Genomic DNA, 27,761 nt, shown 5'->3' on the forward strand with positions numbered 1-27,761 from the left:
AAGCTTAAAGGTGGCTACAGATGCATATGTATTAATTATATAATATACATATATAATATGTATAATAGCTTGTGCTTCAGTGCTAAATTTAGTTTCAGAAATACACGCTGTTCCTTGTTTTACCTATGCTTTTTAGTGCTTGTTGTCAAGGAATGGGCTGGCCTTGTAGATCTCTCATTCTCACATGCTTGCTTACTAACTTCATGCAGTTTCAAGCCCATAATTTCATTTGTCTGTGGGGCTCCAATCTGTATACACCATCTGTATAGTAGATCAACAGGAAAATTGTAATTATTTCTTCTCAAAAAGTTTAATAAAACCAAAATACAAAAACAATGGTGGTTGGAATTGCTGTATAAGATAAATTCTTTTATACCTCAGCTGTAAGAATAGGTTAATATTGGAGGATTAATAATTGGGTAACTTCTATTCTTGGAGAGGTGGAGTGGGAGAAGAGGTATTTGAAGGTGAAATGCATTTTTTTGAAGGAGAAAGCTTGAATGGAGATTGGGAGCAGAACTTGTTATATCATGAGTTGTTATCCTTTCTCAGATGAGTGCCTTGAAGGGGAATGCAACCTACATTTACCTACTGTACATGTTGCTTATTTAGAAATGTTTGCAGTCTGAATAATTCATGACTTAATAGCACAGGAAGAAGCTGTTCCTGTGTATTTTTTGATAGTAATTACTCATGACAGTTGAATTCATGCTTTTTTTCTTACAAAGACAATGCAAATATTCTGTTGCTTACTTATATTGCAGTAGAATTGCTGAGGTTGAGTAGCTTCAGCTGAATCAGCGAGGCTTTATCAGGGGTTGCTGAATAATTGTTATTGTAGTGTGTATCAGCATAATTGGGTAAGAAATCTGAATTCTGACTTATGTCCAGGTACGTATTTGATTATTCTGAGTGTATGGCATCACAGGTTGAGAAGAAAACACACCTTGTACAGAGGTTTTTTGTTCTGATGCTCTGGGGTTCTACACTGCTCAGGCATCAGAAGCCAGCAGGAAGTGTGCCTGTACTGACACAAGCTACTCCTTATGCTTCCGTGAAAAATAGGTGTAACTTCTTGTTTACAGTTGTTGAACAGTTTGCAGTTTGTCCAGTTGTAAATAAAGGATAACTTCAGTGCAGACTCCATGTCAGGAAAGATCAGAAGTTACAGTTAGTGGGAACGATACCCTGATGTAATGGTAACTGCTGGGTACTCGTGGTTCAAAAGTGTGTTATTTCACATCATTTTCTGTCAGTTTCATTTACCAGGTATCACGTTATTGGAAAAAAGTTTAGTTCTGTTATTAAAAGATGATTCTAGTAAACTCCTTGCAGACATAGTGAGCCTGGCTTATGTTGAAGCGGCTGATCATTGCCAGACTCTAAATGTTTTGTAAGGCAGAAGTTGTTCACGTCATGATGGAAGTATAGGTGAGTTTGACAGGTAACACTGTGCTACTGCCTGCCTTCTCAGGAGGGCACTAAAGCATAACTGCCTTGTATTTCACATTACTCTGGTGAATCAGTCAAGTCAGACTTTCTGGCATCAAAGGAAGGCATTGCAGTTTGATGCCAGGATGACATACTGTTCCGGGCACATGCATTTCAAAGAACTTAACAACCGTGACTGAATGTGAGTATTTGCTGGAGCTTTTTCTAGTAGTAATAATAAAGTGGAAGTAAGTTAACATTTCTAGTTTGGTAAACCTTCTTTGCTCTCCAACTCCCACAGAGATAATTGAACACATTAAATAAGATCTTCTCTTCCTAGCAGGCAACAAAATTAGAGCTGGTTATGTAGAGGGTTCAAATGACAACTCTGAATGTAGTTTGAGGAATAGAAGTTTGGGGAAAGAGAACTTCCCACTACTAAAGAGGAGTGCGGATCCAAAAGAAAGCAGCCCTCACCTGACAAAAGCTTAAAGTTGGTGAAAACAGGGTGTTTGTCTCATTTGTTGCAGAAATGAGTTCAGTGTCATTGGGTGAGAGATTGGAGACTTTTGTTATCTTGAAAATGCATCAGAGTGTAGATGGCTTTAAATGGTCAAAACAGGCAGTTTCTTCAACCTTGTATACAGACATACCTTGAGAAGAAATTAATACTGTATTTCCCCCTTGTGTTGCAAAACTTACTTGTTGAGCCTGTTCAGACCTCCTGATGCTATCCCGTGTTTATAGGATGTGCTAAAGATTGGCAAGTCTTTAAAGCTCAGAAGAACAGTTCAGACCTGAGAGAGCAAAGCTGTAGTTAGAGCCTCTGAGGTTGATAGCAGGTGATTGTGAGGCTGTGTTGGCTCCACCTGTGAGGTGTGAAGGAAGAAAACCCAAGATTGAATACTTCACACACTGAAGCACCATTTTCATAAACTTTACATTGTTGAAGTTATTTTAGTTACAAATGTTAAGGGAAGAATTGTATCTGAGAGTATAATTTCAGCTGAGGGATAGTAAAAACTGCCTATGTGCTGAAAACATTTTTTGAGTAGGTGATCATTTATGAGATCTGACACAGCTGTTAACTACACATTATTGAAGAAGAACAAACAAGAAGTTTGTTTGTAGTAGTTATTTTGAACAGATACTACTGGAAGACAAAAAGACACAAATGTTTGGCTTTAGTAAATGCAGAGAAGTGTAAGATTTTGATTAAACTAGAATATTAGTGTTAGTTAATAGAAATTGGTTGTTGAGGTTAAATGGCTATTCAAACTTAACACACTGTTTAATAGCACCACTTGAGTTACAAAGAACAAAGCACAGTTAATGTGTTTGGAGTTCAGATAGATCAATAAAAACTCCCAAATTCGAAGTAAGGAGTTACCCGATTTTCTTGATAACCTGGGTGTAGCTAGCTTTGCCTAGATTGGTAAGGTACAACCACAGAGAAAATATGTGAATGGAAACAACACAGTATGGGGGGAGGCTGGTATCTACCTTTACAGTCTCAGAGAGGTGCCAATGCAGATACTGCTGAAGTGAAACGCAGCAGTACCAAGAGCTTTGTGAATACAGACTACCTGAACTATCTGTGAGGGGCAAAATCATATGAGGGCAGCTCCTAAGTAATGCCTCCTATTTTATTATGTTGGCCAGCAACATCAGAGGAAGATGAAAGTGGTATGGCAGTAGATGTTGAACCCTCCAGCCAGTATTTGCTGTGCCACCGATGGCAGCAGAAGGACATTCTGGCAGAATGGAGTCTGATGTGGAGGTGTGGATGAATAGACCACAATGCTTATCCAGTTCCAACCCCCTGCTGTGTGCAGGTCACCAACCAGCAGAGCAGGCTGCCCAGATCCACATCCAGGCCTTGAATGCCTCCAGGGATGGGGCATCCACAGCCTCCTTGGGCAGCCTGTTCCAGTGCCTCACCACCCTCTGGGTGAAAAACTTCTTCCTAATACTTAACCTAAACCTCCCCTGTCTCAGTTTGACCATACTCCCTTGTCCTATCACTATCCATCCTTGTAAGCAGCTGTTCTCTTCCTTTTTATATGCTCTCTTCAGCTGCTGGAAGGCCACACTGAATTACTCCATGCAGAAAAAAATGGCACCATTGGCATTCAACAGTGCTTGCTTAATATTAATGGAGACCAGTGAGTGTGAGCAGTGGGTGGTGCATTTCAGCAGTGACAGTGGGTCACCTCTTCTGGTGTGGATTTTTATGAGTGCAGCATGTAGGCTCCTGTTCATTGCTGATGAAAATGAAAAGCTAAGAGTCATGACTGTGTTGAAGAAATAATGTTTCTGTAGCTGAGAATTTGCTCTATCAAACAGTGTTGTTTTGCACATTGTGTCTGTTGTCACTTTCAAAGAAATAAATAGAAGGCATTACTTTTGGAGCACGTCAGTTCACAGTTCTGGGGGGTTCTGGAATTTAATTTGGAAATAACACTTTCCCTGTGCTTTTCTGTTGTACTCAATATTCTTTTTTTCTGTGAATAACATTAGTAGCACTTGAACCAAAATAAATTCATAGTTCTGCAGCTGCAGCTGATTTTAAAAGTAAAAAGAGTGGGGAGGAGTTAGGCTTGGAATGCTCAGCCCCACTGAGTTCTGTGTAAACGTGTGGAGTTTGGTGCTTGATGAACTCATCACCCCCGTTCCACAGCAGGCTAAGAATGCTGGAGAGTGCACTCAGTGATAGGAACCCAGGCTGCAGCACAGCTCGTTTGCTGACTGGGGTTTTGGGCAGCTGAGTTTCATTTCTGGCTGCGTTCCAGGTGAGGACAATAGACTATATAAGCAGTGATTAATCATCCCAGGCTGTTTAGTTACAATTGTCACTTGGCAAGTTTTTTGAAAAAAAGTATATTGTATCTTGAGCAGCAATTGGCCCACTTGAAAAATGAACATCCTTCCCACAGTCACGTTTGTTCAAGCCAGTCTTAAAATGGAACATAGGATAAACAATTTATTTAAGACTCTACCATGTTCATACATTTTCCTTCTGTTAAATATTCATATAATTGAATCTCTTGTTTTAAATGAAGTTGTAATTTGGAAATGTGATATTCTAATCATTAGATTGCTCTAGTAATACGTGCAAATGTGGTGTTTTGTTCCTTCTATTATAAAACCTTTGAGGGCAGTTCATTCACCTCCATCCATCATAGTCACATTTAGGGTTAACATTGGGTAGACCTCCATGGTAAACTAGAGAAAAACCTATTTAGAGTTCTGTCACAGCAGAGAAACTGTAATTTTGTTTTCAGTTTATAACCTGAAAACAAGAGATTGTTTTTCTTTAGCAACAGGAATAAATTGTTATAGAATTGCATCTGAAAAGAGCAGGCTTCGTAGCAGCTTCTCAGCCCTGATGAATGAACAGCTTGTATTAAATTGGAAAGCTTGTTTGGGGAACCAGGTGTAACTAGAAAGCAGCAATACTCAGATTCATTTCTCTGCTACTTCTGCTGTTGTTGTCCCATAAATATGATATGTTCTTTAGACACTGGTTTTTGATGCAAGTCTGTTAAGTATCAGCCTCAGTTGAGGATTCTGCAAAGGTGAAATGCTGCTAACCTGATATTTGCTGCTCTCACAGCGTAACATCTCTCGTAACATCTCTCATAGCCTCTATGAAGAGCTATGAAGATGAAGAAAGGTATAAATGTTGAAAGAAATTGAAATACTTTAGAATCACATTTAAAACAAGTAAATAAAAAATATATAATTATGTGCAAGTTTGGAAAAATAAAAACTAGTTTCCTGAGTGACTAGCAAATTGATGGGCTGTGCTGAACAGGCCTCTATCATCTTACAATGATAAATAAAATAAAAGTTGCCTTCATTGAATTATTTGCATGATGACATAGCTTCACATGGGAAGGCATTACATATTCAGCACAACACTGACCTTGCTTTGTCTTCACCTTAAATGTTAGCGGAAAAATCTTTGTAGTGCTCACCAATGGCGTGCCTTACAATTCAGCTCACACGTACCTTCTTGGTGTACATCAAAATAACTTGGTCTGCATTGAAAGTTGAACACGTGTGAGGCATCTGGTTATAAAAGCAAACTATTGTAATGCCAGCTTCTGGGCGGATGATCCACTGGATGCTGAAATATCCGAATGCAGACTGTGTTTTGTCTGACCTGTGCCACAGCTAGGAGCTGTTTGGCAATACAGTTATGGTTACTTTAAAGTCCAAGGGAAGGAAAACAGAATCACCTTTCTAACCAGCCTTGTCAAGGAAAATACACTGAACTTTTGGATAGCTGCTCCAAGAGATTTGAAAGTGAGGGTGACACCTTTCTGTGACTGCAGTCACAGAACATACACATGGAACATACACAGGCAAGCTTTATTTTTGAATCGTAGAGTAGCTTGAGTTGAAAGGAACCTCAAGGATCATCAAGTTCCAACCTCTTTGCTGCAGGCACAGTTGCCAACCACTAGATCAAGTACATGATTAAGTTGCCCACAGCTCAATCTAACCTGGCTTTTTATTTCTTGAGACATATTGCTTTGTCTGGAGCAGTGACCAGACAATTTTGTAATCACTGACGTAGATAGAAGATATTGTTAATTTCATAATGTTGCATGGAAAAAAATATATATTGCAATTTATTTCTGTTCCAACTGATTTGCTCATCTGCATGAGTTGTGTATTAAACTTCCATGATAAGTTATGTTTTGTTTGAATTAAAAACAAAGAACAAGTTCCTCCCCAAAGCCTCAGATCAGAGGAATGCAAAGTCTAAAACCAGCCCAAGGAACAAAGCTCACCTTCCCCAAACAGCCAAAACCTTGAAATAGATATATATTTTTTCCCCTTCTCTTTTTTCTAAAAAGAAAACAGAAACTTTAACTCTGTTTTTTTGCAACCATACTTTCAAAATGAGGTGCACTGTGAAGGGAAGTAGCCCAGAGAGAATTTTGTTTAGGTGTTTACTACACTGAGGTACTTCATAAGGAGACTTTAAGCCGTAGAAAAGCAGTGTTATTGCAAAATAGTACTGTGTGAGAGACTGTGATTGCTTTGTTTGTGTTAGCACTCAGGCTTGTGCTACAGGCTTTTTATCAAGTGACTAGACAATTTGAAGGTGCTTACCTCTATGAATTCGGATCTCATTCGTAATGAACTTTTAATGTGAGTAATTTAGAAGCCTTGAATTTAGAAGGTTGGATTGGATTATCATAGGCTATTTTCTTTGGCAATGCATATTCCAGTTCTAAAAGAGAAAAGGAAACTCATAGTTTCCTGAGTTGCTTCCTTTTCAGTGTCCTGGCAGAAGGCACTTTTAATGTTGAAATGAATGGACTGGGGATAAGAAAGTAACTTGTTTGTTTCCTGTGTTACAGACCTGGTTACTGAGAGCATCCTGCATGGTCAGACAGTGCATTGAGACTGCCTTATTTTCTATGAAATGAAGTTTAATTTTGAGGTAAGGTTCTGTTTGCTTTGATTTCTTTATGCAGTGTGACAGAGAATAATTACAGTAATTTAAAACCTTTGTCTACTGCCTGTGTATGTTGGTAACATATGAAATATATACAGCTGTGGATGTATGTGTGAAAAGAAATCAAGGTGAAAATCAAATGTGATACATGAATGTTGAAGCTCCAAGTAAACATTGTGAATAACAGCCAGGAGACTAACCTGACCATTACATCTTCTGCCTATTTTTAAACAGTTTCCAGGGAGACTGGAAGATAATACAAAATAAATGAGTTCTCTAAGCCTCAGAAAGAAGGGCTGTGCCTTTCACTGGTATGAGAACAAATAGCTGAGATGACGACTTGGCTTCATTTTAATACATATGAGAGAGGTAACAGGAGAGAAAAGAAAAATCATTTCTAGACTAAACAGATAAATTATTTCTAGACTATAATGCTATGGGAAGTGAAGGCTGAAGTGGTAAGCCTGGCTTCGGACAAAATGTTGTTAAATCATACTCTAGTTTCTTGATTTGTTGGAGTAATTTTGACCCTGTGCACATTGTTGCTCTAAATGTGTCCCTGGCTCTGATTCCTCATTTGCAAATGGTGCTTGCAGTACTGAAATTTTGCTAATGGAATTTTGTCCTGCCCTTCTCCATATTTGAAGAATATCTACAGTGAACTTTTAAAATGGCCTGTAAATGAAGCAGCATTTCAGTTTATTACCAGCTATGTCTAAGGACAAGGTTAAATGAAGTAAAATCATTAAAGAGTAAATAGTTGCTTAAGCTGTTTATTTCATTTTATTTGCAAATGTTAAGAGAAGACTTGTAGCTCTACTTTGTTCTTATATATCTTATGATATATAAAATATGAATATAAATAATATAAAATATAAAAAATATATTTTTTAGTTGGAATCAAGTATTTATGGGGAATTCTTATGATAAAGACTGCCAAAAAGATCACTATAACCAGTGTGTATTTATGAATTATCTCTACATTAGGTCCTCTGTTGTAATGCCAATATTTTCCTCATGTCAGTGATGCTGTTATTAAATCCCTGTTATCAAATGTTTAATGAAATAGTGTGGCAAATATGTTAATTAGGTTTTGATGTAAGAAATTATTTTTTTAAAGCATCTCTTACATTAGTCAGGCTAATTATCTGTGGATGTGTAAGTGACTGAACTGCTTTGATAACTCCTTGCAAATCAGAAATAACAGATATTTTGGGAATATTCTCAGTATTGGGATTCTTAAGTGTGAAAGAAGATTTTTCCCCTGGAAATGTTTTCAGTTTGTTCGTGTTGACCTGATTCATAAATGAATTGCTCCAAGTCCCTCTTCTCTATCAGTAATATGTCAGTGCTTCTGGATGTTGCATATGTAAGTGAGTGGTAGGAGAACAAACTGCACTTGAATTCAGAGATCTCTTCTCATGGGATCTTGCTTCATTGATGGCTGTAAGTCCTGACTGTGAAATTAATTTAAGATCTTTGGATTTGGAATTTAGTGATTTTGTACAATTCTGACCTAAAGTAAAATTTTGTTAGTAGAAGGAAATAACCACTGTCAGTGGTGGAATCACTGTTGGAAAAGAGTTTGGGTAGTAAGAAACATTTCAATTTATTTTTTGCATGCATGTGTTGGATTAAAGGAGAGCAAAAGATAAAATCTCTGGAAATTCTCTTAATCAGGTTTAATGTTGTATGATTGTCATTGCACAAATTCCATTCCTTAGAAGATTATTCAGGGTTAGTGATAGAAAGTGTGTTTACTTGGATTTTACTTAAGGAACCTAATCTTTCCTGTCTTTCACATTCAGTGTCTGTTTTGTTTTGTTTTGTTTCTGAATTAAGATACTGATGCAAGGGAAACATAATGTAAGAGAAAATTGACTCCTGTAAGTCTTTCCCCTGATTCTCACCTAAATAGCCCTGTTGAACTGGTTTCTCCATCAGTTCTATTGTCCATGAGCTGACATAAGAGAGGTCCTGGTAGGTTATTTTATTCTGGCTTAAGGAACCAAGTTCACTAGAGAGATGGTTTATGCAGAGAATATACTCAGTAATCTTCTTGGACTTTAGATGAGAGTCCTAGCTGGAGTTCAGCACATCTAAATGTGAATTTGTGCCTGTGTCAAAAGCACTAGCCTGTCTAATATATTTTCAATTGCCTGTGCAAGTGTTTTTTCATAAGTTTCATACAAATATACATGTATATTTAAATGTTTGTGTAAGTACAGAGTATCTATTCTTACATACGATACTTACATAACATTTTTGAGCAGATAGTTATGAGGCATGAGATTCATCCAGTGTTCCGTCTGCATCTTGAAATAGGCCTTCCTAGAAACTGAATGTGAATTCGGGCTCAGCCATTTGAAGAATCTGCTAATTTGACCATGAACTGCTAAGGAAGATCACTGTCAGGGTCTCTTTATGAGCACATTTGATGAAGGTACAGTTTTGGCCTGAGATTAGCACATAGTTGACTGTGTCTTAGACTAATTATAGCCTACTTGACTTGCACACTGCTAAGCCCTACTAAAAGCCCAGCAATATTTTAAGCTTTTTTCCTTTTTATCCCTGCAGTAGTAGGTGCTTTGGAGTTCCATCCTAGTTTCCTCAGAGATGTGGGCTGTCCTCTACCTTGAACCAGTTTCATAAATTTTCACAGAGATTACACAACTCTGTAACGTTATTATCTCCTTTTCCATTAGTTGTGAGCTTTTTACCTTGGGAAATACTTTTAAATCTGGAAATAAATGAGGGCTGAGTTGCTTGCCTGAACCAGTCACTGAGGAATGTTAGATTTCTCATGTGTCTCTGCTTTTCTATTTTGTTATCAGGAAGGCTGTAACTGTGTCTTTTTCCTGGTTTGGGGGGATGAATTCTCCTAGACTGTAAGAATTCTTTCCTCATTGACTGCAGTAGTCAGACCATGTCCAGTTTTAACAGCTTTCATTGTCAGCATGTATCTCTTATCCTTTCATGTGTAACAATCCTTCAAAGGCGTTTGGATCCTTACAAACCTACTAGAGCTGAAATATAAAAGGATGGTATCCTGTTGCAGTGACACATGGCCTTATCAAGTCTGAAAATCTACCAGATTGAAGTTAGCTAGCGTACAGTAATCTTACGAATGCTTCAAGAATGTTGATTTTGTAAGTGCAAGCGTGCTGCCATTGCTCACCTTTTCTGTTTTCATTGATGTCATTGTTGTGGTAGTAACTGAGCCTTCTGCTCTCTACAGTTTATGGGCCTTGTTTCTTTACTGTTACTCTTCCTTCTGAGTCTCTATGTATTTATTGGCGTTTTCTTTTTCAGTCATTCCATTTTTTGTTTGTTTTCTGTTGAAAGAGTAGTGTTATTTTTCTTTTTTTTTCCCCTAAATCTGAATTGTTTTGTAATCAAGATAGAGAAAAAATTGATGTTTCAGCCGGAAATCTGGTGTTAGAAAAAATTACAGCTGGTTTTCAGCCTCTGGGGTAGCATGAAAATGTAAAGTAGAAAAACACTGTCTTTATCTCCTTTCCTCCTATGCTCTATTCATTTGCTAGTATGTCATTCATTTCATAGCTAGCATTGCTATTCATTTGTAGCATCAGGAAGTGAAAAGAGTGTGCACTAAGCTCATTCAAACTTGTTGCAGTACTATCTGAAAATCCTCTGCTATTCTAGGTAGTGCAAACTGTGGTTGGGAAGTGCATTCACAGTAAGTTTGAAGTGGGTGATGGAGGTTGCAAGACTGGGAAAATCTTTCTCTGGTAACTTTTTGAATGTGTTAGGAGATGACATGATCTACTGTTGTTCAGTTTGATGTGTTTTATGAACTGCGTGACTTGGCTCATAGATGGTGTGTCAGCTGTGGTGTTGACTTGTCAAGATGGAATGGAAGTACCACCATTCTACATGACTAGTTTTGTAGGGAAGGATGAATGTTGGATTATCATTGCTCTCTTCACAGTATTTTGTTGTGGTTTTTTACTGATCTGTAAACTTTGTCTCTGTGACATGAGCATTATTGGTACAGAAATGGTGGTATTGTGTATTGATTCATGTTGTGATTGCCTCAGTATTATTACAGGAAATGGAATCAAGGGCATTTCAAAGGTAGAAACAGAAATGAATTATTAATAAGTTAGGTTCAGGTAGCAATTGGCTTAATGTTGAGTTCTCCAATAAATATTGTAAGGAGAAAAACGTATTTTAAAGACCCATTTGATGAAATTAGCAGCATAACTGCCATCCTTCGCGCTGTCTTCCTTCAAGTTCTTCTGAGTTCTTACTTAATTATGTGGAATACTAATTACTAGATAGCACTTAATTCATCCAAATAACATTTTGTGCTTACTGTTTTTTTTTTCCTCTGCCTCACTTGCTGTTTTAGTGATCTATTTAGAATGTATTAACTGACTGTTGGGAGAAATTAATCAAAATTTACTGAAAGCAGCTTCAGTGTCTCTTAAGTGCAGCATTTCAGATCAGCAAGAACAGAGAACTATTCCATATGCAGCCCATCACAGGATTCAGTTTTTGTTTTCCATGTAGCACAGCTGCTTCTGAAGGCAAGTAGTGCCCTCATTCCACTTGAAAAAGAATCAAGGAATGTGGAATAATATTTAGATGAATCCAGTAGGTCACATCCTGGCTGTGTCACTTAATGACTATATTAGCAACTCTGACAAGTTGGTTTATCACATTCTACTTTGGGGAGGTCGTCAAGAAGTGGCAGATATAGCCAGAACTTTGATTTAGAATAAATGCAATAAAACAAAACATTGAAGTGAGTCTGTTCAAAACCACAACCAGACATAAGGCTTAAGAACTTTCTTCAAAATTTCATGGATTTCATCGCTTGAAAGTGGATTGAATATGCAGAATTCTGCAAGCCTGGATTTAGCAGCCCACTTGGTAGTTCGACCTACTGCCACTGTCAGTGTGATTTAGAATATGTGGGTGGAATGCTTGAAACAATTAAATCTGCCGTGGAAAATCAATTTTGCATTGCTTTAATTCTTCCATAGAGAAAGAAATAATCATTATCTTAATTTATTCTGTCCTTTTAAATTCACTTATGTGCTTTTAAATTCCCAGAAATATATTCAAAATTAAGCATGTATCTGACTTCAAACAATTGTGGCTCTTGTTACGAATGTAGATTAGTGCCTCAAGCAGGCTGTTGTTTGTTTTTTCCTTCTCACTTTAAAAATAAGTGCACATATCTCAGTACTGCGTAAGTTATACTCGTAGCATCTGTGAGCATCTTCATTGCTGTCCTACCAGGTGAGGCTTAAAAGATCTCATGCCTAAAGGGGAAGCACTGCATTTATAGAGGAACCTAGCAAAAGGATGCTGCTTCACCTCTTCTGACTTGCAGAAAACTCATACTCTCTTATTTCAGCTTTCTTCTGTGCTGCTCTTGCCAAATAAGAACAAAGGCCTGGAGGCCCTTTTTAAAGAATTTAGTTGTTGACTGCTGTGTCAAGGCTTCTAACTCTTGAGACTAAGGACTTCCACACTAGAGCTTGTTTCAGTCAAACATGATCAGTGCCTGCTAATAATTAAAGGCTACTTTTACAGTAGCTTCCTAAGCTTGCCCTCGTTCACCTTTAGCTTAATGTTTTTCAAGTTACCTATTTTTAAGACTTAGTATTGCACACTGCACGTAAGTGTTGTGAGTTTGCTGATATTCTTGAAGGATTTAAATGCAAGCTTGCTTATCAGGACGTGATGTGTGTGTGTGTATATAGGCCCTGTGGTTAAATGGGTCTTTTTTTAGGGGAGGGAATGTGTAAAAGATCTTGCATTTAATTGTCCATGTACGTTTTACAAGCACAGAATAATGTTCTGTGGAATAGCATTAAGTGACCTTTATGTTATGTGATGGAAGGAAGACCTGTAGTTATTTTGTTTGCTTATTTAAAGACCTCTGACTAGCCAACCCAGACAGCGTACAGTGCCTGAGACTTTGTCTACTTTTGATCACTTCTAAAGCTGATACCTTTGTACTCATAGAACAGAAGTGAATGTTTACTGTTGTTCCTCTCATCTTTAAGATAATTTGAAGAGAACTGGGACTCTTTTATTTCTGGCTGCCAGAATAGTGTGTACTGCTCCCTTCTAAATTCACCAGTGAAACACTAATTGGACTTTGAGTTCAGCATAGACATGTAAGTTGCTTGGATGTAGGTGATAATTCTTCCTGAAGCACCTCTCTACAGTGTTCTCAGGGGAATGCGTTTCCCCCATTTCTCAGGACGAGGGGAAATGGCCTTAAGTTGCAACAGGGTAAGTTTAGGTTGGGTATCAGAAAAACTTCTTTACAGAAAGGGTTGTTAAGCACTGGAATAGGCTGCCCAGGGAGGTGGCTGAGTCACCATCCCTGGATGTGTTTAAAAACAGTTTGGATGTGGTGCTCAGGGACATGATTTAGCATAGGGTTGTTAGGGCAGTTTGGTTAGGTCGTGGTTGGACTCAGTGATCTAAAAGGTCTTTTTCCAACCTGAGCAATTCTATGAATGGCAAGGCACAACCACAGTATATCAGACAGGTACTATACAGTGATCCTACAGAGAATCTGCCTAGTGTACTAAGAAAATTAACGGTACCTTTGAGAGCAGTTTGGTGGAGCCTGACCTTTCGCAGGATAAGTACAAAAGATGACAACAGTAGCATTGACCAAACTGGTTAAAGTATCATTGAGTTTGTAGTAAAGTTCTGTTAATCTAAACGCCTGCACAACCATCTTTCTGCCTGCCCTGTGGTCCCGCCACTGACTGTGAAAGATGGCACTTTGATTTATGTTTGTAACTTTGGAAATAAGGTACATGGTTAATATTACAAGGTTTGTGGTTTTGAGTACTTCTTGCTTAAGATCTTAACAGGTACCAACCCACTGAAGAAATGTTCGGTATGTTGCAGTAGAATTAGATGTTCAGCTGTCATGAACAGTTGAAAAGTAACACGTCCTATATTTCTGGTGCCTTGTGCTGCCAAGGCAGTGACAAGGGTATTAAGATGAATGGAGAACTTCTGACCCACTGGATTTTCTTAGAAAGTTACTCTATTATAAAAATGCATAGCTTTGCCTATAGTAATATATATAAATGTAGGCTTTTAGATTGCGAGTCTTATGACCTACATATGTGTTGGTCAAGCTCAAATGAATGAGTTAAGGAACATCTACAGGAAGACAGATTGCTGGAAAATCATAGCAGAGCTTTGTTTTTCACCAACAGCACAGACAGTGGCAGCTTTGCTGATGGGTGTAGTTCATATTTGACATGTCAATGTTAGTTGTTCCACATTTGCCTATTGAAGAAATGCAGCTAGTTTGACTTGCACTTCACTTAAAACATTCCATTAGCAAGGGTGGGAAATGGAAAGCAAAGGAGTGTTCATATCATCATAACATTAACCAGAGATAGTATTAAACTAATAAGTAAGAAAATAAATGATCTGTGTTTTCTGTTTGCTTAGCAGTGTAGCTCAAAATATATGTATTTCCTCAACTGCCAGACACCCCAGGCACTGGAGTAGGGATGATACAAATGAAGCGAGGCAGTTGTGTGGATGATCAGGGAATGCAGTATTTGCTAAGTGGTTACCCCTGTAAATCTCATTTCTTGTAAATTGCTCATGTATCTTGTAAGCCATCATACAACTGTTTTATTGTATGCTTTTAGCTTGATGATGGTTGATTTTTACTTGAATTACACAATGCAAACTTCTTGTCAATATTCATAGGCACAGCCTTTTATCCTGGGTTACATGTCTCTTGGGAGCCCTTGTAAAATGCTTTTTGAGATAATTGCACTTCCCCTTCTGTTTCTTTGCACAGCAGCTGATGGGGTAGTCTTAATGCCACTGCCACCTTCCCTGTCCAGCACAGCTGGGCACTCAGTTGCCATTTAGCTTCTCAGGGAACATGCTGTGGAATTTGTGTATTTGTTACTTGATACCACGAGGGAGAAGCATTTCAAATGCATTTCCAGTAGAAGAAGAGAGTGGGTATGTTTTGACATTGACTTTGTTCTTGTTAATTTGGAGGCATTTTAAGGAGACTTAACAACTATATTTGTTTTTGTTTGACTTGTTGCCTTATGACTTGCTATCCTTTGTTACCTTTATGCCTTCTGGCTTATTTTCTATCAGATCACTGAATCAGTAGAACAGCATTTTATGAACTTGTTTCAAGGAAGAAGCTTTTGGGAAAGATGAAGTAGCATTTGCTGAAAATTTAGTTTAGTGCAAATGGTAGCATGGGTGCCTGCTGCATGTTTTATCCTCCCAAGTTAGGGACTTGCTGGTCTCTTGGGGGCCCAAATGAGACTCAGTGAGGGTGATTATCCTTTGGCCACTTGGTGCTCCTGTTCCACTGCTGAAGATGACTAGTGCATTGGATTCTCTGGCAAGGTATGTTAGATAATCACTCCATAACCCAGTTCTGTCAAAACTAAGGAAATGAGTCTACTTAAATATGATGGCCAATGCAGGAAAAAAAAAAAAAGTGTCAGAATTGGGTGAATGTGATTGTGCAAACAGAAATGTTGGCAGCTGTTAAATTCTGGAGCTGGAACGCAGCAGGCTGTCATAGCAGTTACCAGTGCTGAACTGCAGCTGGAATGGCAGGCATCCCCACAGCCTGTTACTGCTCTCTGAAGAACTTTAACACTGCCTCACTTGTGGGTCTTTTCACTGTTTAGCAATATATTTGTTGTTACACTTGAAATAGGTTTGATTGTTGTCATGGTCTGTCCAAGCTATCTCTGGGCACAAGGACACCTGCTTATCGTGTTTCAGCCACTAGTTATACTCCTGTTTGGTCAGGTCTTCCCAGAGCACAGGCTGTGTGAGGACTCAGCTCCAAGCCTTGGTGTTCACACTCCAAATACATACTGCTAGAACGGTTCACTTACTGAGTTTGGAGCTTGTATTACCTCTCCCAGTCCTGTCAGGTCCGTAACTTAAAATTTCTATCTCCAGCCTTGCAAGCACAGATCAGTCATGGTCTGATTTAGAAATTGCCTGCTCCTCTGCGTACAGTGTATACAAGGCAAAACATTTATTCCTAAATCAAAAGAATCCTGTAGGGTTTTTTTGGTCATTATTCCTGAAAGTGAGTAATATTGGGGAGGAAAAAGAGGGAGTCCATTACCTGCACCGAGAAATATTTAAATGTGGTGTGAATCAGGGAATACGGAGGGTGGGGTTTTTGATTTTGTTTTAGAAAAAGCAGCTCTCCTGTTTGAGCTGTTAGCCAGAAGATGGAAACTGTCTCGGCACCTACTGAAAACCAGGTGGGAATATTTAGAGCTTGAGGGTAATCTGAAGGTGACAGATGAGAACCTGTCTTAGATTTTTGAGGACACAGTGCTGGAAGAAGCCAATAGGGTCCCTTCATATTCTTTTCATAATAAAGTATCTTTTGGGACATCTAAAAACAGGAGCATTGAGTTTGAAGGAGACCAGACTGTCAATACATTTTGGTCCTTTCTTCTTTAAGGAGCAGTATTTGAACGAGATATCCGCTCAAGATTTGAGATGCAATACAGGTGGCTTATGAGCCTCACCTTTGGGTGCAATTAAAAAAAGCAGAGGAGAGGGGAGCTTTTTGTATTTCTTGTGAGCTTCTGTTCATTTGTGTCAGTTTATATCTCTTACTCTTTTAAAGAAGAATAGCAAATAGGAGAGGGAAAGTCCAGAGAGAGCTGCATTAAATTCCTCTGCAGGCAGAGGAGGGAGCAGTTTTTTCTCCTGCATTTATTTTGTGCTGCTACTATTCTGAATGGTTGAATCTTGAAGTCTTGGACTGTTTTGGAGGGTTTTAAGCATTAATAGGGAAAGATCTTCATTTATTTACAGACCTTCACTTAGAATGATTGGCTCAAAATCCAGGTTTTTGTCAGGCACTCTTGGATTTGGAAAGCACTTCACATTGCTTCTTGCACATTTCTCTCCTTCAGCCCTTTGTTGGACAGTCTTAGCATCTGATGCAGTCTGGCATTTTGTACTGGTACTGAGTGGTTCTGAAACTAATTAAAAAAGAAGAAAAATAGGATGATATTGCTTATCAAGATGCAGATGGATGGGCTGCTCCAGAAATATAGTGGAGAATGACATCTTAGAGCAAAAGTGACTCCTAAATGGTATCAGTGGAAAGAATGATTTATCTGTTGTTTGTGCCTTGGAGAAGCTCAGTGCTTTGGAGCTCTGTTTTCTTAACATTGTTGAAATGTGAATGGTGGTTCTTTCCCATTTCAGCAAGTGAGAAAGGCCTTTAGCTCTGTAGAGTTCTTGGAGATAGTTACGGAAAGTCCAGTGATGGGAGTGTGGCTTGGAGTGTCATGAGAGCAAGGGAAGGCACTTGAGACAAAACCCAGACCATCTATAAAATGAAGCAGAGCAAAAAGCATCTGTAGCTTCCTGTTTCTGTAGACAAATGCTGTCAAATTCAGTGATGTTTCTAAAATAGAACTCAAATGAAAAATAACTTCTTGAAGCTTTTGGTAGTTGCACAACTGGGTAAAAAAATCTAATGGATTTATTTTCTAGAGACTTGAAAAGAACACACAGTATTGCATACTTGTGAATCTTTTGTTTATGTGATTGCTCTGAGATGTTGGTTGCCAGTTAATCTAAAGTGCTAACAAGAAGGTGAGCTGAGAGAAAAGTCATTTTCATCCTTACGGGAGGCAGTTGATTTTCGCATCTGAAAATGCCTTTGTCTTTGGAAAGCAACCTACTCCTTCCTGTTTCCCTTGCCCCAGGTGTCAGGATCTGAAAAGGAGAAGGAAAAATAACAGTTCTGATTTGAAATTAGCATGTTATCTGAAAAATTGACCAATGATTTGAGCTTGTTATTAAATGTCATACTGAAGATTGAAAAATGAATTCATTAAAAATTATGGAGTTGCTTTTCTCTTAATAGTAAATATTGGCTTCTGCTGATGAAAAGCAGTAAATGTAAACAGTAAATTCTATTCTTGTGCAGCACTTTGACATATCTTGAACAAAATATTAACCTTTAGGAATGGATACACACCTTTTCTGAAAGTGAATTTCCAGTATGCCGAGAGAAATATCTGTTTGGGGGGACAGGGGGATAGTTGTAGCTTGATGATGCCAGTAGGAGTTCGTGTAGAAATGTATTTGAGAACGTATCATTCCAGTGAACTCGTTTAATTCTTAAATGAGAAGTTTGAGAACATTAAGACATGAAGTTGAAATTCTGAGCAATAATGAATGCATCACTGCTCTTTCAGACACTTCAGTAGGGAATTGCAAGTGACTTGACACCATGGTAGCCCTTTCCTTGAAGATCTGTGTCCGCCAATGCAATGTTGTGAAGACGATGCAGTTTGAACCATCCACTGCAGTGTATGATGCCTGTAGAGTTATTCGTGAACGAGTGCCAGAGGCTCAGATGGGGCAAGGTGAGTTCCTAAAAAATAAACAGACTGATTTTTGTTTTAATTTTTTTACAGCCTATTCTTTTTCCATTTATCTTTTAGGTTGGAGGGTTTGTGTTTTTGTTTGAGTAAGACTCTGGATGAAAGGGAAAGATTTTTAAGTTAATAAAAATGTATTTGGTTTTTTCTTCCTTCTCACTGTGAGACAGAGCTTTTTCTACATTGGGTGTTTTTTTTGTTTTTCCTTTTTGTGAAACATTGACTTTTCACATTAATTGTCTGTCTGAAGGATCATTTTCTCTGTGTATACACTTCCACCAGCCTTGTCAAATCTCTGTTCTCTGACAGGCAAATGAAAGACAGTTGTGGTAGCATCTTTTTAAAGCAATGTTTAAAGCTGTGCTTTCTAGGAAAATTTAGGTAGACTTGTACTTCAGCAAAGGAAGGGCAACGTAGAATTACCAAACATGGCTGCTCATCTCCAAAGCCTGCAAAGGAAGATGTTTGAAACTCATTAAATAAAATAATATTCAGAACACTGTGTACGTATTACTCAAATCAAATTAGATGAAAATGCACTTTGTTCACTCAGGCAAAAAAAAGCCTGGCTTAAATGTAGCCAAAGTTGTCCAGAAATCCGGATTGTTTGGAATCCTTTGATTCTGTACTGCGTATAATGCGATCAGAATGTAATCTTCAAAACAGTTTGCTTAGTTTTCTAATTTCTGAGGCTTTTTGAAAACCTTATCTCAACTTTTAGAAACAACTTGCTAGTAACAGATGATATCAGTTTCACTTTGTTATGCTTACCCATTTTAGGAGCCCTTAGGAAGTCTTGTTAGGGCATCAATTTTTCAGATATAGTGCGTGCATTTTTCTGTACTGATCTCTCAAGGCAATTCTTTTGAGCAGCTTTTTAATTCAGATGAAACTCAGTAAAAAATATCCCTTAATATCACGAATTGCATAGAGAAGCCAAGGAATTCTCTTGAGGTTGTATGGTAGGGTTTTTTCTTCATACATGTTTGTAGTGCAGCTGCAAACTAGAACTCCTTTCTGAAGTTGCAGTGAATAGATACAACATATCCTTTCCTCTTCATTGTGGCTGTTAAAATGTTTCTTTGCATGTTAGGAAGACTCATGGTGGTACAGTGCAGACTGATCAAACTTGTACCTTCACAACAGAAAGAGTTATCCTGTGGTTTGATTGTCAGCCGTACACATTTCACTCCTCCAGCAAGCATGCACACTGGGACAGAGATGATGACCATGTTATTCACGTGCAAGCTAAACAGCCACTGCGATTTCATTACTGAGGTGCATTCCCCAGAAATGAAAATTAGAGCAGTCTATGCTGCCTTGCTAATTCTGTGCTTTGCATAAGGCACTTTGTCTGCTTGTAAAGGTCAGAAGCTATTTATAGGCACAAGATTCTAAAATTTTATATAACTGGTTCTGTGCTGAATTTGTGTCCCTAAAATCTCTGTATGGAGCACTTGGCTTTTCAGTGGGGTTTTTAATTAAGGTGTGTAGGAAAAATTCTTCTTATCGAGCAGGGCTCTTCAAAACTTGGTATCTTTCAGTTATTCCTTCATTAATTAAGCTCTTGAATATATGTAAATTATTGTTATACATCACACTGAAGTTGAGACATTGTCCGAAAACTGTGGCTATATTTTACCTGACATTCTGATCAGAGGGTGTGATTGTATGGCTGAAAATAAACTAGGCACCATCCCTGCACTGCTGGAACAGAATGTGCACACAGCTGGCCAGCTTTTGTGAAAACAGGCATTAGCTTAAACGTTAGGACCACAACTACAGCAATCTCAGCTGATGAACAGTAGCTTATGCTGTTTGAGACCATGGATTTATTGAATAATGTTCATGTGTCTTTTTAATCAAGAAGAGATAATTAGTAGAGCTGGAATTGGCAGTCGTGATCTTCAGTTTGAATACCTGAACTTTAGACTTCGATGCCTAAGCCTGAGTTTGGCCTTCTGTGGCTGTTAGGATTCTACCATTCACTTGTGATTCCAAAAAAATTGGTTTGGAATATGCTTAGCTTATAATAACTGCAGGTTTATCCTGAGATGGTTGTTATGGATGTGAGTCTAAAACCATTGCATCTTCTTCAGTGCATAAACCTGGAGCATTTACCAAAAAAGATTTAGAAGTTTATCCTAAATTCAATATGTTATGGGTTAAAACAAATCATATTTGGAAATAGAATTGTTGCTTAAAATAGTATACTGTGATTAAATCCCAACTGTTTTTATTTTTGGATCTGCAAGGATATAGGCCCTGTAAGAAGGTTCTATGACCATTCAGAAAAGGTCTTGCTGGAGGGACCTAGCTGTAAATATAATACAAATGGTCCAATTGAAATAAATGCTCTTGCTTAGTGAAGCTATTTTCAAGTCTTCTCTTATACCTGCTCTGTTCTGATATCAGCTGCTAATCTAAATATTTTCTGAAGGACCAAAAAATATCTCTTTTTAAATTTGTTAAGAATGGGAGGTAAATGTAATTGAAGTGTAAGTATGAAGCTGAATAGCCTTAACTGAAACTACGTTTGTATTAAGTTTGACATTTTTCAACAAGCTGTCCCTTCTGTTCCACAGCCTCTGACTATGGATTGTTCTTGTCGGATGAAGATCCTCGTAAAGGTATATGGCTGGAAGCTGGAAGAACACTGGATTATTACATGCTGAGAAATGGGGTATGGCACAAGTCTGTTTCTTTGATCAGCATGTTTTTAGATAATCTATTTCCCAACTTAGCAATTACCAAACAGTGGAGAAAGATGAGCGGAACAGAAATCAGAGCAACACAGCTCATGTGAATGCTGTGGACTGATTTTTCAAGCAAGAAAAATGTTTAGCATTCAGAGGAGTAGGAGAATTTTAAGTCTTTTCCTGATGTTGATGCACCGTGTGCATAAAAAATTGAGAAATCATACTTCAAATATCTACTCTATTGAGCTGATTTTTTTGTTGTGGCTTCCATAAACACGTAGAAACTGTACTGTTTACTTCCTAGGATGTACTGGAGTACAAAAAGAAACAGAGACCTCAGAAAATACGTATGTTGGATGGTTCGGTGAAGACAGTCATGGTGGATGATTCCAAAACTGTTGGTGAATTGCTTGTTACCATTTGCAGCAGGATAGGTAAGATTCTGGAACCTACATATTCAGGAATTTCTTTTTTTATTTGTCATTTGGCATGTTAAATGCTACATATAAATCCGTGCATGTTCAAAAGCTGTTGAAATTTGTTATCAGCTAACATTTACGAAACCCTTTTCAAAGCTATTGTCCAGTTTTTCTTGTGGTAGTCAGTTGAGAATTAGTTATGTCCTTAAACATTGATTTATTTGGTACTTGAGGACGCGGGGTTTTGTGACAGTAGAGTTATGTGCAGCTTCTTACATAAGCTTACTTCTAGGTAGTAGAGAAATAGAACTGTATTTGAACTCAATGTTAATATCATAGAAGCTGTTAATCCTGAAATATACTTGAGTTATAATACAGTACCTTAACCTTAAGTTTGGTCACAGTACTGTAGTGCTTACATAGCTGCATATGGGAACTATCCAGAGAAGGAGTTGGACTAAAATATGTTCTATTGGTTATAGTCTGCTTTTACATTTAACTAAGCAGACATTTTGATAAAGTTATTCAAAGATTACCATAAATATGCATTCAGCACAGAACAGTTTGAATCATGTTACGTCCTTGCATAGTTCTCATTTTGAATTAGTGGTTTTAAATTGATTGGGAATAATTTGTCTGCAAAGTGAATTAAGCTAAATCTAAATGTATCTATTTACAATGTTCCTGTGCTAAATTCCAGTGTATGCAATTAATTCACTTTAAAAAGCAATCTGAGTAATTTTCACAATGTAGTCAAATAGGCAAATATTAAACAGAAATGTGCATTACCAAACAGTGGAGAAAGGTGAATGGAACAGAAATCAGAGCAACACAGCTCATGTGTATGCTGTGGACTGATTTTTTTCAATTCATTTTAATGTAGAAGTCACAGGACAAGTCAAGAGTTCTAGAAATCTTTAATTAAAAAATAAATATATATACATGTATGTACGTTTATTCCTCAGTCTGCTCTTCTAGCTTCTGCACATTGTTGGCAAGCTGAAATTGCTCAGTTCTCAGGAAATGATGGTAGGCATCCGTGAAAAGAATTTTACCATGGTGCGTCTCCTTTCTGGAATTTACTTGTTTTATGTTCTCTCATGTTCTTAATCTGGCTGTTTCTCACAGTATATTGCAAATACATAAACAGAAGTGATATCTTTCTGAAATTGACAAATGCAGGATACAGAGAAATAATGTACAGTGCCTGGTATTGAAGAACTGTCAATGTGGGAGTTGTAGGTTATTTTTGAGATCCCGTTCCCCATAGCCTGGGTGCTCTGATTTGCATTTTCTCCATAGTGTCTTTCTTAGACTTGAAAATGAACCACCAGTGTTTTGATGTATGGAAAATACCTATTCTAAAATGTATTAAATTCTTGTTACAAACACTGGGTTTATTTATAATTCCAGGAATAACAAATTATGAGGAATATTCTTTAATCCAGGAGAGCGTTGAAGAAAAGAAAGAAGAGAGTACAGGCACACTTAAGAAAGATAGAACGTTGTTGCGTGATGAAAGAAAAATGGAAAAATTGAAGGCAAAGCTTCATACAGATGATGATTGTGAGTAGCGTGCTCCAGGATGATTCTTGCACTACTGTTTTTCCACAGAACAGGACAAGAAATGCAACAGGAATGCAATTTAGGCTTCTTCAGTGTGATGCAGTTGATCCCTGCTTGTATTGCATCTGTTCATATATGATGTCTTCTTCTGCTTTGTACTTTTAAACTGAGTTAAATAGACAAACTGTTGCCTCTACCTTTGAGACTTTGACTTTTGAAGTTGTTGTTGTTGCTTTTTGGTTGTGGGGTTAGAATTTAGTTGGGAAGGGAGTATTTTTATTTTCATATTGGCCTTTTTCACACCTTCGTTCTAGTAGGATGTCTAACTATTGATGCCTCCTGAAAGCCATGTTAAGGTTGTTAAGTCTTTAAAAGTAAACTCATGAAGTGTAAATACAGTTAGGACTAAGACAATATTTGACTTGTTTTATATGCAAAGTGGTGAGAAGATCTTTGTTTTAACATCTGGGGACTAAGATTAACTTTTACTGGGAGGGAGATGTTTCAAAATGTATTCACGGAAAAGTGAAGTGAGCAAAGAATTGGTTTTGGTGGAACAAATGTGTTGGTGAGCTTTCAAATAATTGCACTGTGCAGATTTGTAGGTCTGAATTTAGTACTGAAACATTGATTTTGCTGTTATTTCTTCAAAGGTATTCATGGTGTTTTGCACTGTGGTAAATTCTAGTTTCACAGCATGGTGTTCTTTCATTAAATTCTCGTTTCACTGACTAGAAACATAAATAAAAGCAATATTTTATTTGCTGGATGCCCCCTCCAGTGGAAAGGGCAATTTTCATATTATGTTCACAATAGCTATCAACACTGGCAACAGGGCATATTAAAGGGTGTGTGTGCCTGATTCTGTTGCAGTAAATTGGCTGGATCATAGCCGAACGTTTAGAGAGCAAGGAGTTGACGAGAACGAAACACTGCTGTTGAGACGGAAGTTCTTTTATTCAGACCAGAACGTAGATTCAAGAGATCCTGTTCAACTGAATTTGCTTTATGTTCAGGTACGCTGTGTGAACCACAAGTTCTAGCTGTGTGGGATGTGCTTTCTCCTGGTTTCCTTAAAACATTCAATAATGCATTGTGTTTACATCAGCCTTTTAAGTTCTTGGGCATAGGTCTTCAAATTCTTTATAACATGGAACATCATATCAAACTTGTAGTCAGCCTTCTGCTTCTTAAACCTTTTTACTCTCTGCCTATCAATGAGAGAACATCTTCCTCATGCTCTTTGCAGTCTGCAGCCTAGACAACACACAGCAGGTGGCTTCCTGCTTGAAGTGGGCTGTATCGTTTATCACAGTGGTAGCCCACTCAGGTGGTTCCCCAAACTGTTGAAGATGTTTAAACCTTAGCAAAGTTAAGTGTTTTTTTATAGAGGATGGTTTCTAAGTGCATACACCAGTGCAGCTGGCTACAGTGCAGTTTGATATCAGTAAAGTTTTAAACAATTTGTTCTGTTTTTTTTTTAATAAGTTAATGGTTTTATTTATTTAATTGGGTGTGTTCAGACATTATACTTGCAAGTATAATGTTCAAGTTCAAGTGAGATTGCTCTAAATTACATTTTACAACTCTGTGGCAAGTTGTAAAAATGATATTGCTTGGAAGTCTCCACTAAATTTTCAAGAATTTTAGAGGATTATCACTCTGAACTATTCTCTTGCTCATTACATACTTCTTTCAGTATGTGCACCTACAACAGTGTTCATAGTTACTGTCTTGTCATTTTCTGTACTGATAAATGAGCATTCCATTCTGGAGCTGAATAATCCATCATCTTCTATGACCATAAATTGTAAATAAAGGGGAGTAAAATGCTGTTTCCCTTCACCTCTTGCTGTTTGTTTTTTCAGTTGTGAGTTGTGCAGTTCATTTTCGCTGCTATTACAGGGTGGTAAGATAAGAGCTTTTAAGCTGTGTATTGTATGCATATCCACATGTATGTATACATATATATATATGTATATGGCTATATATATGTATATGCGTGCACATAAGTGTGTATAAATTTAAGTTGTATTTTGTGTGTACATCTTGAAGGAAATGTATGTCAATCCACTTCTTGATGAAAGATTTTACAGTCGTTATTTCAGGATGCCTCTTTAGATATTAACCAGAAAAGAATCTAGCCCTTTGATTATTATTCCATTGTGGGTGTGTTTATGATTAACATAACAAAGACATTCAGACAGAAAACTGTTGCTGGATTCTTGGCCTGTGGTTAAACTTTTAAGGAATTTCAGAGATGGAATAATTACCTTGAGTGTCCTTGTCTTTACCTTGTACAGGCTCGTGATGACATTCTGAATGGTTCCCATCCTGTCTCCTTTGAGAAGGCCTGTGAGTTTGGAGGCTTTCAAGCACAGATCCAGTTTGGACCTCATGTAGAACACAAACACAAACCTGGATTTTTAGAGTAAACACTGTTAACTTATAAATTTGGGTGACCCGAAGTGTAGCTATTGTTAGGTTGTCACATTCTAAATGCATTTTAGTATTCCAAGCAGGAGTAGCCAGATCCCATGTGTTTTCTGTGGTAGGAACCTTACTGCATACATCAGTGCTCCATCTGCTGAGGGGACATTTGGCTGTGGCTTATTAGCCATTACAGGGTGCCAGATTTCCCCAGAATGCCACTTTGCTGTGCAGCTGTTTTTCGCAATCGCATGGTGATGTTGGCCATGGAAGCTTTCCTGCTTTCTTGGAAAGCCAAAGTTAATGTTATTTGGTAGACTCTGTCCTGTTAATGCAACCTCATTCTCATGTCATGTACGTTAGACATGTAAGCCCCTGGCATCAGAACTGCTCTGAATTTCTCTGCAGCTCAAGAGCCACATCTAGAATTAGATTTAAGAGTACTAAAGCTTTTGTTATGCCAGAGCTAGCGAGTACAGGTTGCCCAAGGAGGTTGTGGATGCCCCATCCCTGGAGGCATTCAAGGCCAGGCTGGATGTGGCTCTGAGCAGCCTGGTCCGGTGGTTGGCGACTGGTTTGAAACCAGATGAACATTGTGGTCCTTTTCAACCCAGGCCATTCTGTGATTCTGTGATTATTTACATTTTTTAAGCATTCTGCTGTCTTTTTAGTTTAAAGACAATATGGGTATTTTATGTCCAGTTCAGGAAGGTTGGGTGACAGTAGCAGTTAAGGAGTGTGGAAAGCATACTTTCTCAAGAAGGCACTATTAACTATTATAATATTTGTTTGTTTCTTTCCCAGCCTAAAAGAATTCCTACCTAAAGAATATACCAAACAAAGAGGGGCTGAAAAAAGAATATTTCAGGTAATTGCAAGACTGCAAAACTGACTGTTTTTTGTCCTGATTCTTTTTCCTTCCCTGATGACTAGTCAGTGTACTTTGTTGAAAAGGACAGAGAAAATACTTAATAACACCTTTTTCGCAGTTGCATTGAAATGTAAGGATGTATTTTTGTACTAAAGCAGAAGCACATTTAGGAAAACCATTTTCAGTACTTCTGCACAGTCTTTCATGCACTGGCTGTTTGAAGTTATGAGCTTCAAGTAATATGGAGTTTTCCAGCTAATACTTTAATCCTGTGATGTACCTGGAAATTACATGGTTGTAAAAGACTCAAAGCAGTTGAGTCTCCAGTTGAGTACTCGAGTACTAATACTGTTGGAATTATTCTCAAGCTTGAGTGCTATAGATGCCCGAAATGTCTGTACTGATTGAAATATGAATTTGGGAGTGTAATCTAATTTGAAAATTCTGAGGTCAGCAGCTGAAATCAAGTCATACATACATATCAAGTTTTCTGCAAAGATGTACCAGTGATTTGCTGTCTTGAAGGAGAAGTAGAAGAGCAGCAGGAGGTCAGATACTTTCCTATATGTCTGTAACACTCATAATGTAGGAATTCTGTAGCTTGGTGAATCTTCAGACTGGAGTTTGTAATACATGCTTGTAAATGAAGGTGCACTTCATTTACATTGAAGGTACACTTTTCTGTATACTTCTAGCTGGTGATGGTGACACTGTAGTTTAAGCAAAGAAGTTTCATTCGTGTCCAAGTGTGGGACTGATAGCAAATTACTTGCCAGGTCTGGGTAGTTTCAAGAGTGATGTACGTCAGTGTATGGATATTAATCAGTGAGGGCTTTGACTCTTGTCAAGCTACAACATTAAGTCAGAGGAACTAGGCTGTCTTTTTGGAAAACATAAACCAGTTCTCCTGAGTTATAAAATTTTTGAGTTTGGCAGATGACTTTCTCTAAGTCATCTACAATGTCTATGCTCCATGTTCATCAAGGATCCTAACCATGTGCTATGCTGAATTTGAGAGATCTGATCAGCATTTTTAGGATGCAAGAAGATGTCTAGAGTTGAAATTGCTCCTCTCAGTGCTCCTCTGTAGAGTTTTAAGGTGGGAACTTAAGCTGGAATAGGGAAATCTTTCCCGTATTGCTGGTGCTCCCCCTGCTGCCATCAATCAGCACGAAGGAGATGGCAACCAGCAGTTCATAAGATGAAGATGATTGTGAAGAGAGATGGAGTGTTCCAGGGAAACCCACAAATAGTACTTGAATACTGGCAAGTCAAGACTGGATTTTCAGCAGAACTGATTTGGAATAGGAAGGCAGATGTTGGTAGGAGGTTTGAATAGGCTAGTATTGGTAATTGTCATTTCTTGCAGGTAAGAAAATGTAATGAGTAAATTGTTTAAATACTAAATAGAAATGGAGTTATAAGATACCT

The 27,761-nt window shown here is 37.9% G+C and overlaps 1 protein-coding gene across 5 annotated transcripts in view; it reads left to right on the top strand.

Annotated features, from left to right (window-relative positions):
• TLN2 (talin 2) overlaps positions 1-27,761 on the top strand; it is a 144,394-nt gene that overhangs the window by 36,992 nt on the left and 79,641 nt on the right. For all 5 annotated transcript variants that reach the window (XM_052671576.1, XM_052671577.1, XM_052671574.1 and 2 more), the window contains exons 2-9: positions 6,810-6,892; positions 18,160-18,330; positions 20,931-21,028; positions 21,349-21,478; positions 22,877-23,029; positions 23,903-24,045; positions 25,333-25,460; positions 26,264-26,327. In XM_052671576.1, coding sequence (XP_052527536.1) covers positions 18,195-18,330; positions 20,931-21,028; positions 21,349-21,478; positions 22,877-23,029; positions 23,903-24,045; positions 25,333-25,460; positions 26,264-26,327 — 852 coding nt within the window. In that variant the 5' untranslated portion in view covers positions 6,810-6,892; positions 18,160-18,194. The remainder of the gene's footprint in view (positions 1-6,809; positions 6,893-18,159; positions 18,331-20,930; positions 21,029-21,348; positions 21,479-22,876; positions 23,030-23,902; positions 24,046-25,332; positions 25,461-26,263; positions 26,328-27,761) is intronic.

Source organism: Tympanuchus pallidicinctus, unplaced genomic scaffold (assembly GCF_026119805.1).
Source record: "Tympanuchus pallidicinctus isolate F22 unplaced genomic scaffold, pur_lepc_1.0 scaffold12, whole genome shotgun sequence".
Lineage (NCBI taxonomy): Eukaryota > Metazoa > Chordata > Aves > Galliformes > Phasianidae > Tympanuchus > Tympanuchus pallidicinctus.